The following is a 17,145-nucleotide window of genomic DNA, read 5'->3' as shown; positions in this document are numbered from 1 at the left end:
GTCCAGCCGAACTCACATCCTCATACACACCGCTTTTCACATCTTTGCTCATCTTGTACTCACCACCATCATCTCCACCGCCGTTGCACTAGACACGATCAACTCTAATATCGATTGCGCCATGCAGTCGCTCGTGGAACACTACAAGCACAAGGCTGATACACGCGACGACAAGCGTCGATTGGACTCAATTCAGTCGTCGTCGACAACGCCTCCCTCCTCCTCTCCTGCTTTGGCGTCGCAGGAGTATGATCCACTCGTCGACCAACATGAGGAAGAGCTGCGCAACGACGCATATCAAGCTTTTCAAAAGCTTCCCAACTATTTTCCGGACCCCCCTGCTGTCCTCCCTCCTCCTCTGCAAAAGGCCGTCTTCATACCTCAACGAAGGCTTGGTGACCGCCTACGCGGATTCCAGCTCCTCTATGCCCCCGATCTATCAAAGAGTGATATCTCGGAGCAAATTTTCATCACCTTTCTCAACAGACTCAATGTCGCGATTGGCTTCGACAACAAGATCAAAATCTTCAACTTTGCCGTCGACGTTGGAACGATTGCATGCAGCTCTTGGGAGCTGCTTGTAGCTACAATTGGAACACAGGCGCTCACTACGACAGCAGCGTATGTCAAGAGCCGCGCAAAGAGTGAAGCATACGTCGCTCACGCAAATGAGAGGCTCTTCCATCCACGTGGTCTTCATGCTCAAATCGTGCCGGTCTCGAGTGTCTATCCATCCTTTCCTCTGCCACAAGATCAAGACCGACAGTTTGAGTGGGCAGCTGAGATGCACAGCAGCTTTCAATTCTCACTGGGCTCCCCCAACGTCCTCCCGGAAAGCGACCCGAAGGCCAAGGGCGGCCTTTTCAATCTCAACAAGCGACCCATCGAGTATGACCCCTTTGACTATGGTCCCGGCTATGTGAGGATCTCTCCTCAGGATTACGCTCCACTTCGACCCTCCCAGTTCAAAGAGCCCGCCAACTCTCTTGTTGATAAAGTGGCCGAGAAAGTCGAGAACTACAACGTGTGGCAAGATCGACTTCCAGCTAAGAAGTATGCTCGCAAGCAGACCAGACGCCAAGAGACCATTGACAAGTTACGCAGTCAAGAAGGTGAACCTGGCGTTCTCCGTTTCCTGCAGAAAGAAGAGCAGGAGCATCAACAAGAGCTCAATAAAGACAAAAACACCTTTAATCGGTTCTTGGACCGCAACAAGGTCATTCTCATCATCACTAACCTTGACGATGAAGCACGAGCAAAGATGCAATGCACTCTTGCCAATGCTCATCGCTGAAGTGCCATCCGTCCTTGGGTCGAGCAAATGTCGCTACATCATACCTTTCTAATGCATCCACGTCTTTGTTTCCTCTTTCCGATAAAGTTGACATCTGCCGAGTGTGTCTGTGACATGTTTTAAGACCTCTTGAGCCCGGCGTGTACCAATGACGTTGTCCAATCCCCGGCTGTTCTTGTCTTGCTATTCCCTGTCATGGTCTGCACAAGTCTGAAGAGGCGGGCTGCGAGCTTTGCGACTTCCTTTTCTCGCTTCCCGGACCCCGCTAGTGCAAGCTGGCTGCCGTACCCGTTTCAATCGCTTCGCCGCACTGTAATCATTCGCGAGCTCCTACCTGCGCAGGGTGGTGTTTTGTGTCCTTGGCCAGATGCCAATTGTCATTGCTGCCAAGATCACAAGGGGAATATTCGATTTGGGCTGATCCTTTGGCGTCTAACATCATTCCCAAATATCTACTTCATCCAACCATCTACAGGGTCAAGCTCATGCACTTATCGTACAGCACACAAAAGTACCATCTGACGTTCTTCTGTTCGGAGCATTCACTTCGCCAGCATGCCAAGTGAAGATTTCTCACTCTTCTCTTCAAAGGAGCTCGAAACGCTGCTCGGACAAATATATGAACCATTGACTCAGTGTAAGTAAGATTGTATCTGTGGTGTTGAAAAACTGAATGACTCTGATCTGATGGATTGAAATCTGAATAGGGGCAAAGGCAGGAGAACAACATGGAGCACCAGCGCATCCAAATCCGCAAGCAGCACCCATCAAGCTCTTATTGGAGGAAGAGGGTTGTTCTCGACAAGGTAAGTCGGAACATTGGATGATTAAAACCTTGATGGATCGATTGACCTTACTTCCACGGTATGCTACCTGCAGAAATCTTACAGGAAGTCGAGGAGGCGCTACGACGAAGCGTCAACCCATGGACAGTAAGTATTGCGTTTGAATGGTGACATACCAGGCAAGAGCTTTAGCAACGGTACTGATCTACATGGTATGTAAAAAAATGTTTCTATGACTTCAGGGTCGCTTCTGGGAAAAGGTAAGAGGCTACACGGACGCACAGGTCATCGTCTGGTTCTTCAGCTAATCCCTGGTATATCATTGTCTCAATAGCTGTACAGCAGACCTGACCCCGTTGGAATCGCCGGCGACATCGTGGTAGCATGTTCGAATGCCAGCGGCCATGTGGAGTCGGCCAACCCGTACTTTGCTCGTGTCGAGACCTTTTGCGTCCGAGAGCTGGCCAAAGTCTTTGGCATGGATCCGGTAAGTATGCAGCCTCTTAGATTCACTGTATTGCTCACTGAGTGCATGGCAGCGAATGGTGTCTGACTACTCCCCAAAAGTACTGTCCTACAGGACCTCTCCGACGGCGTGACCATGCCAGGGGGTAGCGCCTCCAATACGCTCGCTCTCCAGACTTGTCTTGTTTCGCGATTTCCGTCTTTTAGGACTGAGGGAGTTGCAGGCCTGTACTCTGACTTGCAGAGGCATGATTCAATTGCTTCTTGTGCGCCTAGCGAGCGTTGGACTGGACATGAACCTAGATCCGTCAAGAAGGTTCTGGTCTTTGCTAGCGAGCATTGCCATTATTCGTAAGGATTTTCGAAAGGATCTCTGGCTATATTGGTACTCGATAGGCTGACGTTTGTTTGTTTGTTTTACATTTGCTCGTGACAGGATCGAGCAATCTGCGGTAGCTTGTGGATTGGGAAGCAGCTCTGTGATCAAAGTTGCTGGTGACGAGGGTGGAAAGATGTCAGTCGACTGCCTTGCACAAGCGGTGCAGAGCTCCCTGGAAGGCGGTGATGCCCCTCTCTTCGTGTGCGCTACCGCAGGAACGACGGTACTAGGAGCCTTCGATGACATCAGGGCCATCTCATCAGTCTGCAAAGAGTATGGTCTCTGGCTCCATATTGATGCCTCCTGGGGTGGCCCTGCTATCTTTTGCCCGACAATGCGTGCTCTGTTTGCCAAGAGCCATTGTGCCCAAACAATCACGATCAATCCGCACAAGTTGCTTGGGATTCCCCATCAATGCAGCTTCCTTCTGTTCCAGAACAGGGGACTGACTTCGCAGCTCAAAGTCGAGGCTCCTTATCTCTTTCATTCTGTATCGAAAGCGAATCTCGCCGCCGGATTCGACCATGCCACCAAGACGCTGGGATGCGGTCGAAGGCCAGACGCATTCAAATTCTACTTGGCGTGGAAGAGGCATGGCTCAAAGGGGTTTGGAGAGCGCATTACCCAAGCGCTTGTACAAGCTGAAGATCTCCGCGGGTACATTCTGCTCCACAGAGACTCGTTAGCGCTTGAGCTTGGTCCCGTTCCATCTCCGCCTTTTCTTCAAGTATGCTTCCGACCGCTTGCTCCAGTCAAGTCGCCGGCTGCTCTGGCTAATGGGCTGTCTGAGCAGCAGCTGCTTGATGCTTGCGTCCTGCAAGTACATTGCTCCTTCCAGCATACGCGATTCGCGGTCGACTTTGCTCCGCTCCCACAGGTTGGTCGCCTATACATACGGTAGGTATCAAGCCCAACAAGATATCTGGCGTTTAGATACTGTATTAGTTAACCGAGTCTCTTCTACTGCTTGTTCTGGGTTTCATACTATAGGCTCGTTGTCCACCCGTATGCCAATTGGGAAGATCTCACTCAACTTGTTGCCCATGTTGGGGACGAAGGAAAGCGCTTTTGGGAAGCTCGAAAGTGCTGAAGATTACGATCCAGTGTGGCGCTAAATGACGACGCGAAGCCGATCTGATCGGAGATCAGGCAGAGCCGATCCGGTCAGAGGACCGATCTGATCACGTTGGCCGCACGCAGGTCAACTGTAAATTGCTGCGCCATCTGTGCAAGTCTTTTTGCTTCAATACCATCATCATCATCATCTCTCTCTCTCGCATTGCTGTCTTTTGGTCATCCAACCGTCCATTACCTCTCGACTTGGCTTACTGTTACTCGATTAGGATTAGGATTAGGTCAATTCCGACTGCGATTGCAATGCCACTGCCATCACCCTTTCAAGCTCTGGATCCAGCGTCAGGGCCAAGCAGCGAGTCTTGTTCACAATCTCCCCAACCACCTTCATCTCTGTTGACACCAGAACAGCATTTATGACGCATCTTGAGTTCGTATACAACCAACGCATCTGCCAGTGTAAAGAGCTGGTTCAGCAACGCTGCTGTCGCCTTTGAGGAGAAGAAGATCGACTTTTGGACATGCTCGGTGCACCTCGAAGGCTTCTTCCACCTCCCTTACTATGATGACCTCATCCACGAGCTCATTCTGAACGTTAGCTTACTTCTGAATGCCTTTGTCCATGATGTCTTGGACACCTCCCAAAACCCCGCCGTCATCCGTAATCGAGTGAGCGCCGAGACGCTCTTCAGACATCTCGATCAGCCGATGCATCTCGATATGCCCGAACTCCTTCTCGAGACCTTTCTGCGCTGCGCCCATCAATCCAACCCCATTCGCCACGCCTCTTCCTTGCCCACAACTATCATGACTACACCTAGTGCTTACTTCAATCAACACTTCTACGGTCCCAGTCTCTCGCTCCTCCAAGGCCACATCACCGTTCACAATGGCTTCTTTCCCACCACTGGCCACCATGCCACCTTGGCTGAACCCATTCACTCGAACAAAGACAAGGCAGAGGAGTATCCTGAGTCTGAGTTGCCCGCCCTGGATTGGAGAAAGTACTATAGCAAAGTGCTTCCCATTCTTCAGTCATCCGGCTTTGGCAAGACCCGGATGTGTGTGCAACTGAGCACCATCAGTCCTGATATGCTCATTTGCCTTCACCACAAGACCCAAGCTGATGACAAACAACACCAAGAGTCCTTTCCACCCCAAGACTCACTCATCTTTGAGTACTTTCAGCGTTGCAAGAATCGTATCTTCAACACTGAGTTTCCAACAACCCCAGAAGATCATGAGCACTTCAACCAAGCCCATCTAGGCATACTCACCTGGCTTGCTATCTATTGCAAAACCATCGCCTTCTACCTCGAGCAGCTCAAACGAAATGCCCACGATTGCTTTGGCACCCCTCGCCGATGCGATTCCGATCCATGCCTATGCTGGCAGACTATTGTCTATCAACTCGCTGTGGCTATTTACTTGCCCTCTTCCGGATTCCTTTCCCACAAGCTCTTCGAACAGCCTCAAACCTGTCCTCGCATCTGTCTTGTACAAGATCTTTCGGATCTGCTTAGCAGCACCGACACCACTACCACCACCTCCACTCCCACAGAGCAACCAACAAAACAAAGCAAGGCCAAGCTGTATGCACCTATGCAAACTCCACCGCAGCTCTTCGGCACTCGCAGGCTACGCAGTGTCATGCTTGAATACATTTGCAAGTCTGCCACTGAACTGGACCAAGACATGTGCATACAGCTCGCAGGGTGTCTCAAAGAGCCTGAACTGCTTGTCATGGCGATAAAAGAGTATCTCAAGCTGCATCTTGATTGACTTGAGCAATTGGCACCAGAAAAGACAGTGAAGCCTTTCTTCTTCATCGCATTGGATGAGTGCAGTTCCATGCCCGATCTCCTTCTGATCATACATCAAGTCTGGTTCCATGCCTTGCCCATGTTGATGTGGATTCTTCTCATTGACACCAACTCTGTTCTGGCACTGCTTGCTGGCGACACCACTCGCAAAGGCTCGCGACGCACCCACGATGGCAGCATGCATCGCCTCACCCAACCTTTCTCGCTCATGCCCCTCGATGTCAACTTTACCAAGCAACAATGCCAAAAGCTCTTTGCCGATGTCCCCACCTTTACACTCTGGAAGCTCAATCAGCTGCTTCTGATGCTAGGTAGGCCCTTGTGGTATGACAAGCTTTATCACAGCGAGCAGGGGGTAATATATCTGTGCACCATCATTGACAAGCTCATCTACCCTGCTGGGTGGAAATGGGATCTCCATACATCTTGGATGCATCACAACGAAATCAATCAAAACCTCTTGGCATTGGTCTCGCAGCACATCTATCTCGAGGTCTCCAGTCGATCCAATCCCAAGTCATGGTATGAATTTATTCAGAACCAGATTGGACAGCATCTACGCTTCATAGGCCATATCTACACTGCCTCCAACTCCATCATCACCAACACACCAAGCGAGCCACCTCTCAGTGCCGCAGTTGCCTGGTTCTTTCGCTGTGAACCCAAGGAGACACTTCGCAAGTGGGGAAAGGTCATCCAGGCCCTTGTCCATGCCAATGAGTCTGTTGGCTTCAACCTCGGCGCCAAGGGCGAGCATGGCATTGCTGTGCTCTGCACCATGGCTATTGATGTCACTGCCTCGCAAATCTACTTGGACGTTTTGAAGCAATCTCTTTTGCCCTCTCCCAGCACCTCGAGCATCTATGCTGCTGTCTTTGGCCTCGTCCCAGTCCATAGATGGCTCAAATCGCTCATCGGAGGTCAAATACATCATGCTGCCTCCTTGTTCCCTCCGTCAATGACTCATGTCGGCTCTGGCGAGGACGACAGCCACGTCAGCGATGCGATGGAGGAGGACTCTGTTGCATCCTCCAGCGCAGACTTGGAATTTGAATCGATCAGTCCCAACTCTGCCTTTGCTGCAGCAGGCACGATGGATGAGACATCTGCACTGTGGTGATGGGCTGACCGTGCCTGGCTCAACTTCAAGCATATTGTTTGGTTGGAAGATCAGGTGATTGCACAGAAAGTCTTGGACGCAGAAGAGCTTGTCCAGCTCTGGTTCCGACAGGCTGCGGCACAAGGCATCTCAAACCAACCTGGTTGGGACTTGCTCATCCCTGTCTATGAATCAAACACCAACGAAGCGCCCGGCGATGCTGAGATGTTCGACAAGGCGAAGCTGTCGTACATTGCCATTCAGGTCAAGAATTGCATCAGGCGGCCGAGCAAGGCGGTGAGGGATGGTGAGGTGGGGCCTCGTTTGGCGATGGCCCAAGGCAAGCAAAAGGAATGCCTCGAGCTCTTCTTTGACCTCAAAGGGTGCCACGATCAGCAGCAAGGTCACATGTACTCGCAGCGACGGCACCCGCAACCAAAGACGGACACACCTCTAACGCAAGCCGACCAGCGAGCATGTCAGCTGCTGCGTCACCACCTCTACATCGCGGGGCAAGACAGCGCAACATTTCCGCAGCTCAATTGGCTCCCCAGTCCGGCCAAGGAGCAGGTGGCATTGCTCTTTGGCGGTGCTGACTCAGTTGAGACGGTTGATTTCGACCAGATGCAGGCAAGATATGTGCGCGACCAGAAGAGTCAGAGTGAACAAGATGCATGGGACGAGGCACAGGTGCGGATCCATGGCGCACTTGTCAGTATGCGACTGACAACAAAAGGGCTCAGGGCTCGTAGAAAGCAATGCCTGGCATAGCAAGGCCGTATGCTTCGTCCTTCAGTCTCTCCCTTTGTTAAAGAATGTGCATCAAAATTGTGGTGAATGCAGATGTCGATTCTAATAGACCATACAGAACTAGGTACTGCTGAAGATAACCATCCAGCAGGACACAAAGAGTGACATGTGCTGAGGGGAATGATCCAATATGATAACATGTGATGACATAGAAAGAATTGGGACACGGAGGAGATCTACATGAAGATTGGGTACAGTTGAAGCACGTGGTGCCTTGGTGACTGAAGCATGTATATGCAGCCTTTGCCAAGCCCACATTGTCACCGACCTTCATATGTGTTTCCTTTTGTCCAATAGGATGCAAGCTGAGTTTCGTGTCCCAATCACAGTTAAAGTATATAAAAGCTACACAAAGCATAGAGACAGTGAAGGTAGTGCTTACAGCCGAGTAAAAGGCCTGAGCATCTGAGCACAGACCACATGTGTCACAACCTACTCAAGACAAATGCTTTGTTATGTCCCACAGTCAATGCAGCTCTCTGCCACTCTTCTTTTGTATATATAGACTCCTTCTCTCTCCTCGTTCTCTCTCTCTCCCTACCATCATCATCAATCACATGAAAACTTTAACTGGCTCCCAACATGGGGCTCGAACCCATGACATTCAACATCAATAGTCTGACAATAAGCATAATGCCGCCATCGACATGAGCAGGACAGACAGGAAGGGAGGAGAGAGATGATGATCAAGCAGCCGCGACTGCAGGCAATGGTCAGGAGGAGGGTTGGCTTATGCAGGTGGTCAGGATACTACAGTTGGCAAACCCGGCGCTGACAGCAGAGGAGGCAATTGTATGGCCGATGGGTCTTGTCAGCATTAGCAATCAAGCTCCAAGAGGGGAGGCAGAGAAGATTCCCAAGGACATCTCAAGTGCCATTGCACACATTAAGAAACTTAGTGATAACAACTGGCACACCTGGGAGCCCACCTTTATCGACTGTCTGCAACGGGTGTGTAATGCAAAGGAAATCTTATATGGCGAAATAGCACCTGGAAGCGAGGGATATGATGAGGACCTGTGTCAGGGGTCTCGTGCCTGAAACCCAGGTCGGTCTGTCGAGATACTCGGTGACTATCAAACTGTGCGACAGCTATTGTCTGGGTATTGGTGACTATCAAGTTGTGCAGTGACAACAGGTGGCATTCGTTGTATATACTATCATAGGTTTCGGCTGACCTCTGTGGACACTCCGTTCAGGGGTAGCTCGGCACAATCAATATCAATGTTATGATGACACCAAGGTCTGGTGTGAGTGTTGATGATGATGAGGTTGATGGTGTTGGTGATGAGATTGGTGATGTCGATGATAATGAGGTTGATGGTGTTGGTGATAAGGTTGGTGGCATCAACACAAGTGTCCAGTGTGTTGACTTGATGCTTGAAGTGATCCCCGGACCGCAGTGGACTACTGCCTTCGGTTCTATCTTGATCCGGACCGCTAACCTGCTATGGGTGCCTTCGGACGTCAGGTAGTGGTGATACAACACACACACTACAATGAGGAGCAACCTTTGATGGATTGCTGCTATGCTGACTGAAACTAATATATACTTATGCTGAAGTGATAACTAGTTATGGTGAGTAGAGTGGATGAGGATCCACTCAACCTATGATGATGAGAAAGCATGGTTATATACCTCTACTCAGCATCGCCAGCGATGCTGCTCCTGCTCTCTCTCTCCAGAGAGTACCTTCTTCATTGAGTACTGCTCAGGGGCCTCTCCTGCTTGGCACCCCTGTGCCTCTTGAGCTGTGTCGACTCCTTCGACACTGCTCCTCCTCCTCATGACCTGATGTCAACTCCTTCGACACTGCTCCTCCTCCTCATGACCTGATGTCAACTCCTTCAACACTGCTCCTCCTCCTCATGACCTGGTGTCGACTCCTTCGACACTGCTCCTCCTCCTTTGATCAGTGACAGTTCCTTTGGCTCTTGTCTCTCGAGCCCCTGAGTGGTAACCATCTGCATGCTCCTTGAGCTTGGTCCTCTTCGTGGCTGTGCCTGCTCCTTGAGCTTGGTCCTCCTCATGGCTGTGCTTGGCCCTCCTTTGCATGTGAGTCCATAGGAGTCCATGGTCTCCATGGAGACTGCACTACGACCATGTTCTCTACTGATCTCGACTAGATCTTCGATACCTGTGCTCCTTCCATATGAACCCATGACCCTCCTGCTTCTTGAGCATCCAGGCCCATGACACTCGGTTCAATTAGTGAATGGACCAAGGTTGTACATTGCTTTGTAGAGGGTACCAACACATTCAATCATGATAGACAATGGTGAGATAATCTGTTCTTCATCATTGTCATCCATTGCATACTTCAGTAAGTGACCAGTCTTTGGAGCACTTGGTGTACCATAGACTTCATTGATCATAATCTGGTTGAACTGGTTCTGTACTATCATAGGCAGTTGTGGTAGGAGATCCTGCATGGGATTGATGAAGTTGTCATAGGTCAAGTAGTCTAAGTTAGACATTGTTGAAGGTGTGTTCAAGGATGTGGTAGGGCTGTTTGGGCTCATAACCTGTTGCAAGTAAAGAAGTTTTATGGTCCTGATACTGGTGATCAGGGATAGTTTAAGTACAATGTCACTACTTTGTTACAGCAGAAACATATACTAAATTGACTAAGAGAATGTGGCAAGAGCCTAGTGCTCTCTGCTCAATATATATACAAAAGTGTGGCACATGCCAAGTGTGAGAGTCTCTATAGTTAATGACCCAGCCTGACAATGAGCAGGACTTGGTTGTTCCCAATCCTTAACAAGATCAGTTATCCCCAATCTCCGATCTCGTCATCTTTGCATCACCCATTAGTGTTGTCACTGGATTGTGTCCTTCAACATACATGTGTCACTTCATTCCACATATGCACATACAGACCATCAGTAGAAGCATATATACCTGGCATTGCTTTGGAACTAGTCTTCTCCTAGAATAATGATTTTGCTATCTACTTTGCCACCCTCGCTTGTGCATTCCTCAGCATTGTCAATCCAGATCCATACACTGTTTTTTGCATTGAGCTGTGCCATTATCATCATCTGTTGCTGCTGATGGTGGTGGATTGGACGCTCCAGTCGCCGAGATCAAGGGCAGCGCAGGCTGGACGCGATCGTTCCAAATCGGATTGGACACCCCATTGAACTTCTCGAAGGTGGGTATCATGGCAAGAGTGGTCAAGATTTGCTCAAAGATGGCTCGGATCTTCAAAACGTCGAGGCAAGGATAGGCGTGCTTGTTGGTCACACCTCGGATGCAGAGTCGAGGGCATTCAGTGCCATTGATCGTCTGCACACGTGGGCGGAATCCTTTAGGTTTGCTGGCAAATGGTGTTGAGGTGCCCAGGTCAAGCAGAACGCAGAGCAGAGCCCTTTCGGTGAGTGGCTTTTCACCCGGCGGTGCATGCGAGGCACGCATGATCGATGGTCCAGCGAGCTTGAGCATTACATCCGGCTTACCTGATCCGGCTCCTGGCTGCGGTTCGTCGCGATTCTTGGCTTCCCATGCAACGTAGGTCATGTAGCATGCGGCGTGCATCTCGATGCTGGTGGCAGCATCATCCTGCATGCCAGTGGGAGTAACAAAGGGCCGATCGAGGTTGCCCATAAAGACGGGGAGGATGCCATCGATGCCATGCTGCGAGTGTGCCATTTGCAGTCCAACTCCACGCTTCCAACAGTACCACAGGTATTCGGGAGAGATCTCGGTGATATGTTCGGGCAGCACATCAAAATGCGTAAAGTTGGTCCACGCCACTGTTGATGCTGCTGCTGCCGATGTTCCAGCCGGTGGTCGTTGCAGTGCCGGATGGGTGGACGAGCCGTCCTGCTGCACTCTTTCAACGCGTTGGCGCAATTGGTTAGCGTTGGTCTTGTCGAGGTTAGCAAGCTCTGAAAGGATGGTTTCGAGAGGCACTGCGTGGGTCAGCACCTTGACATGCTCCGATGTTTTCTGTTGCTTGAGCGCGTCCAGCTCTTTGCGCTTTGCTGCGTCCCAGGCGACAACCAAGGCCATGCGCGAGGCTAGCTCTCCATACATCCCCTTGAATCCGGCGATTGCCGAGTCCACAAGGCATCGGCCTTGGAAGTTTCCCATGATGGAGCCATACATGTCGACTGGCTTCGACCCAACATTTTTTGCGCCAGTGCACAACATGATGAGCGAGGCAGCGATTGCCAGCACAGGTTCCGACGGAGAATTGACATACATGGTGGCATCGTTAGATATGTGGCTCACCATACGCATGTGCCGGTCCACGGTCTTGTCCATGAAGAGCTTTTGCTCGCCAAAGAGGGCGCCACCACCTTCATGCACTGGGACAAGGCCCAGGGCAAGCCGCGAGGCCATGACACTGAAGCACTGCGCCGTGTTGTCTGCGGAGAAATCCTCTTTGCCTTGAAGCTTGAAAAGGATGTTGTCCCAGAAGTTGCCGCTCTCGAGTGCGGGCCAGAGTGGCTGTCCGTATCGGATGAGGTGGTCATGCGAGGACGCCTGCGAGGCACAGGAGAGGGCACGTTGCTCCTCGGCGAGCACATCGACACCGACAAACGTATGCAAAGGCGCCAAGTTCCTTTGACGGAGCGAGGCCTGATCGTCAACGTGTTCGACGAGATAAGCGGCACTGCTGCTGGTGCTCATGAGTACCAACCAGAAACACAAAGTCTTGTATTCATCCTGGAGCATGCCAATGTAGTTCCAAGCACGGTGGAGGCTGTTGAGCTGATTGTTGGGCGCGTTGGGCTCGGTGATAATCATTTCAATGCATTCATCAAAGGCTACCAGCACTGGAGGCACTGGCACTTCGGCTTGACCCGAGTGCAGATGACACGACACGGCAATTAGCTGCTCGTTGAGATCGATAAGAGGCTGCCGGAGAGCCATGTCAAAGATCGTTTCGTAACTGGGTGTTAGGAAGGATTTGGAAGCTTTCCCCTCTACGAGCTTGAGTACAATTGGGAGATTGCTCTCTGCGAGCTCGGATATGGCCTTGAAGTGGTTGTTGCGGGGATAGCGGTCAAGAGGCTTGGGCAGACCATCGTCACGGGTGACTGGTTCGAATCGATTGAGATTGCAAAGATGTTGATACTTTTCGGCATCGGTCTTCCAAGGTCTCAATGCTTGGGCAAGCGTGGTGAACCAGGCACGAAGGAAGCAGGCCACTTGAAGGTCGCACCTGCTGGAATATTTGCTCTGTGCATTGGCAAAGTAGGTTCGGACGCCTTGGTCTGGGAGTGGATAGCCAGCCTTGGTGTTGCTCTCGGCGCTTCTGTTGCGAAAGCAGACGTAGAGGAGGGGGGTTCGTTGCTGACATTTGTACACCATGCGTGTCTTGCCTGTACCACTCGACTGAACAATGGGGGTGCCGCGAAAGTAAGGCTTGGGTTCATTTGGATCGAGTTTGGCATAGACAGCATTGAGGTGAGAGACAAAGGTGAGGAAGCAATTGGGTGCATCACCACAGTAGGGTCGATAAAACCCGTTTTCAAGATGAATGCTGGTACCGATCACCTCTGGATCTCGGGAGCGCTTGACATGCGATTGTGCGAGGTGAACGATGACCACGGCAAGGGCCTGGTCGGGGCTATTGAAAGTGGGGAATCACGAGGTGAGGTTGTTGTAGACAGTGGCAAGCTGGTCAACGATGGGGGTGGTAACATCGTTGAATACGTTTTTGAGCTCTGGTATGACTGCGCAAAATTTAGACTGGTGTTTGATGAGGCGATCGACCATTGAAATGAGCATGCCAGGACACCAAGATTTATCCCTACTATACAGATCGCAAGCCATTTTGTGTATGCCGATGAGAAAATCCCAATCTTCAATGCGTCTGAGCTGAGCTAGAAGACTTGTTGCCTTGGAGGTGCGAGGGGTATTCTCGAGAGCTTGTTGGGGTAGCGCTGAAGTGGGCTTGACAGGTGTGGTAGGATCGGCAACCTGCTTTGACTGGGGGCTGCGATGATGCAAATTAGGGTGGGATTTGAAAAAAGAATCGAGAAACTCGTAGATGCGATCCAGAGGCCATTTGTTACGTTCGAAATGGCTGAGTCGATCATGCAACATTGCAGAGACTTCGAGAAGAAGAGGTGATGATGTTGAGACGATCTGGTTGTCATCAGAAGATGGCGGAAGTAATTCATTGAGCTGAGACCATTGTTCTTTGAGGCCTGGCAATGGTGCATTGCTGCTACTGGAGCTTGGCGAATGCGAGGGTGGTGAAGACGACATGATGGAATGGTGAAGCCCAAGCACACTAAATGCTAGCCGATATTGAGTAGACCTAAGATTGTGGCCAGAGAAAGCGTGTCGTGGGTGGTGGTTATGGTGATGGTAGTGATGATGGTAGTGATGATGATGGTGGTGATGATGATGAATCCGAGCTGAGCTTTCATCTTACTTGCGCACCGTACAAGCAAAAATTTGAAAGATAGGTATCAGACTTTCTCGTGCGGCTAGTTTTCGCGCGAGAAGATTTCGATTGAGCATTCTCGTGTGGCTAGTATTCGCACGAGAGAGTAGTTGAAGTTGAAGAGAATTTTTTTGCAGCTCTTGAAAATAGAGAAGGGGGTATCAATTTTCGAGTGTTTTTAGAAACACGTGTTTCTCGATTTTGACGACCCCTTTTAAGGATCCAAAAAACATGTGTTTCTAAAAACACATCTGCAGCAAATGTGACATTTGGTTCGATTTAACATGTATGTTATTAATACTGAAGCTCATCAGTATCATGTTAGCATGTGCTTCACACTGTTACAGATGGTCATGGTCAATCAAGTCTTTTGCAGAAGGATCTCACTAAGTATGACAATGAACTAAGGTGCTAGGTGTCAGCAGTCATGTGCCTGAAACCTGAGATCAGTAGTAGTATCAGTACTATCACTGATTCTGTCGAGTTATGTGACAGTGCTAATGGTATTTCGATTCCTAGTGAAATATGTGACAGAGCCTTCTCTGTCACCTTTCTCATTGGAATCTGTAGTTGTATTATCGTTATGACAGATTTCGACTAACTGCTGTGGACACTCCATCCAGAGGTAGCTCGGTGTCAGGGGTCTCGTGCCTGAAACCCAGGTCAGTCTGTCGAGATACTCGGTGACTATCAAACTGTGCGACAGCTATTGTCTCAGTATCGGTGACTATCAAGTTGCACAGTGACAGCAGGTGGCATTCGTTGTATATACTATCATAGGTTTCGGCTGACCTCTGTGGACACTCTGCTCAGGGGTAGCTTGGCATGATCAATATCAATACATAGGTTATGTTGACACCAAGGTCTGGTGTGAGTGTTGATGATGATGAGGTTGATGGTGTTGGTGATAAGGTTGGTGAATGTCGATGATAATGAGGTTGGTGGTGTCGGTGGTTGGTGGCATCAACACAAGTGTCCAGTGTGTTGACTTGATGCTTGAAGTGATCCCCAGACTGCAGTGGACTACTGCCTTCGGTTCTATCTATATCCGGACCACTAACCTGCTATGGGTGCCTTCGGACGTCAGGTAGTGGTGATACAACACACACACTACAATGAGGAGCAACCTTGATAGATTGCTGCTATGCTGACTGAAACTAATGTATACTTATGCTGAAGTGATAACTAGTTATATGATGAGTAGAGTGGATGAGGATCCACTCGACCTATGATGATGAGAAAGCATGGTTATATACCTCTTCACAGCATCACCAGCGATGCTGCTCCTGCTCTCTCTCCAGAGAGTACCTTCTTCATCGAGTGCTGTTCAGGGGCCTCTCCTGCTTGGCACCCCTGTGCCTCTTGAGCTGTGTCGACTCCTTCGACACTGCTCCTCCTCCTCATGACCTGGTGTCGACTCCTTCGACACTGCTCCTTCTCCTTTGATCAGTGACAGTTCCTTTGGCTCTTGTCTCTCGAGCCCCTGAGTGGTAACCATCTGCATGCTCCTTGAGCTTGGTCCTCTTCGTGGCTGTGCCCGGCCCTCCTTGCATATGGGCCCAGTCCTCCTTTGCATGTGAGTCCATAGGAGTCCATGGTCTCCATGGAGACTGCACTACAACCATGCTCTCTACTGGTATCAACTAGATCTTCGATACCTGTGCTCCTTCCATATGAACCTGTGACCCTCCTGCTTCTTGAGCATCCAGGCCCATGACACTCGGCATGATCAAACTACAATATGACTCTAAGTGAGCTTGATATTGACACCAATGGTCTGGTGTGAGTATGGATTGTTGATGCTGACACAAGTGTCCAGTGTGTCGACTAATGCTTGAAGTGATCCCCAGGCCACAGTGGATGTCTGCCTTCGGTTCTATGGTTATCTGGACTGCTGGTTGCTACAAACTGCCTTTGGACATCAGGAAACAGTGATACAACACACGCACTTTGATGAGGAGCAATCTGTTGACTACTTCTATGCTGACTGTGAACTAATGATACTTATTGCTTGAAGTAATACTAGTTTGTTTGATGAGTAGAGTGGATGTCCCTCCACTCGACCATTTGTGACAAGAAGGTATGGTTATATACCTCTTCACAGTGTCGCCAGCGACACTGCTCTGACTCTCTCTCCAGAGAGTACCTTCGCCACCAAGTACTGTGAAGGAGTCTCCACTGAAACTCCTCCCTCACCATGCCTCGTCGCTCCTGTCTTTTCTGAGCTGTATCAACTCCATCGACACTGCTCCTCCTCCTCATGATTGGTTCACTGGTGCCCGCCACACAGCTCCTCTTCTCTCAACCAGCAATGGTTCTCTTGTCTGCATATCTCCTGAGCCCCTGAGCGGTAACCGTCTGCACGCTTCGTGAGCTTGGTCCCTGTCTCGGCAGCACTCGATCCTCCTCGCTTGCGAGCATGGTCCCTCTCACATGTGAAATCGTCATATGAATGTTGTTGTCACTGATCTCAATGAAATCTGCCATACTATCATACTTACTGCAGATTCTGGTAAGATCTGTGTTATCGAGTTTGTTCGTGCAGATCCCAATGAGATCTGTCATAGAACTGGGTCTACTACCGATTTCGCTGAATTCTTCTGTAAATCTACCAATCCACCTGATCCTTCGATTCCTGTGCTACCTTCATATGAACTGTCGGGTCTTCCCACTTCCTGTGCCGCCAAGCCAATGACATTACCCCCCTCTTAAGGGCCGAGCTCTGTTGAGGCCAGCCTTGCTTCTTGTCTATGCCATACCATCTCTCTTGTGCTGTTCATTGCCATCATTGAGTCACCCCTTTCCTAATATGACTTCTCCTTATCATACTCGTTCACAGGCAGCAGCCACAAGTGTGCCCCCTCCTCTTCCCCGCCATCATCAGATCATTGCTCAGCTGTGTCCTCATGAGGACTTGGCTCCTGCAACCGAGCCTCCTGCCTTGCCAGTGCCAACTCATGTAGCTAATCCCCTGGCCTCCCCTGTAGCTCCTCATTCACCATTGGA

At 50.2% G+C, this 17,145-nt stretch overlaps 4 protein-coding genes across 4 annotated transcripts; 3 read left to right on the top strand and 1 right to left on the bottom strand.

Moving 5' to 3' along the window:
- Positions 1 to 121: 121 nt before the first annotated feature.
- Positions 122 to 1,294, top strand: UHO2_05278 (uncharacterized protein; the record flags this gene model as incomplete). The annotated part of the gene is made up of 1 exon (XM_041560094.1): positions 122 to 1,294. One exon carries the CDS (start codon positions 122 to 124, stop codon positions 1,292 to 1,294), a length of 1,173 nt encoding a protein of 390 aa, XP_041416028.1.
- A 555-nt stretch (positions 1,295 to 1,849) lies between these two features.
- UHO2_05277 (uncharacterized protein) lies at positions 1,850 to 4,013 on the top strand (the record flags this gene model as incomplete). The annotated part of the gene is made up of 8 exons (XM_041560093.1): positions 1,850 to 1,931; positions 2,002 to 2,100; positions 2,174 to 2,226; positions 2,322 to 2,339; positions 2,414 to 2,566; positions 2,660 to 2,895; positions 2,981 to 3,820; positions 3,914 to 4,013. 8 exons carry the CDS (start codon positions 1,850 to 1,852, stop codon positions 4,011 to 4,013), a joined length of 1,581 nt encoding a protein of 526 aa, XP_041416027.1.
- Positions 4,014 to 4,705: 692 nt separating this feature from the next.
- Positions 4,706 to 6,940, top strand: UHO2_05276 (uncharacterized protein; the record flags this gene model as incomplete). The annotated part of the gene is made up of 2 exons (XM_041560092.1): positions 4,706 to 5,714; positions 5,880 to 6,940. 2 exons carry the CDS (start codon positions 4,706 to 4,708, stop codon positions 6,938 to 6,940), a joined length of 2,070 nt encoding a protein of 689 aa, XP_041416026.1.
- A 3,781-nt stretch (positions 6,941 to 10,721) lies between these two features.
- UHO2_05275 (uncharacterized protein) lies at positions 10,722 to 13,958 on the bottom strand (the record flags this gene model as incomplete). Its single annotated transcript, XM_041560091.1, has 3 exons — positions 10,722 to 13,304; positions 13,356 to 13,411; positions 13,502 to 13,958. The coding sequence occupies 3 exons, from the start codon at positions 13,956 to 13,958 to the stop codon at positions 10,722 to 10,724; spliced, it is 3,096 nt and encodes a 1,031-aa protein (XP_041416025.1).
- Between the last annotated feature and the right edge of the window lie 3,187 nt (positions 13,959 to 17,145).

This window comes from Ustilago hordei (assembly GCF_900519145.1).
Source record: "Ustilago hordei strain Uho2 genome assembly, contig: UHO2_contig_13, whole genome shotgun sequence".
NCBI classification, from domain to species: domain Eukaryota; kingdom Fungi; phylum Basidiomycota; class Ustilaginomycetes; order Ustilaginales; family Ustilaginaceae; genus Ustilago; species Ustilago hordei.
The sequence above is the reverse complement of the archived record's forward strand: the minus strand, read 5'-3'. Positions and strand labels throughout refer to the sequence as shown.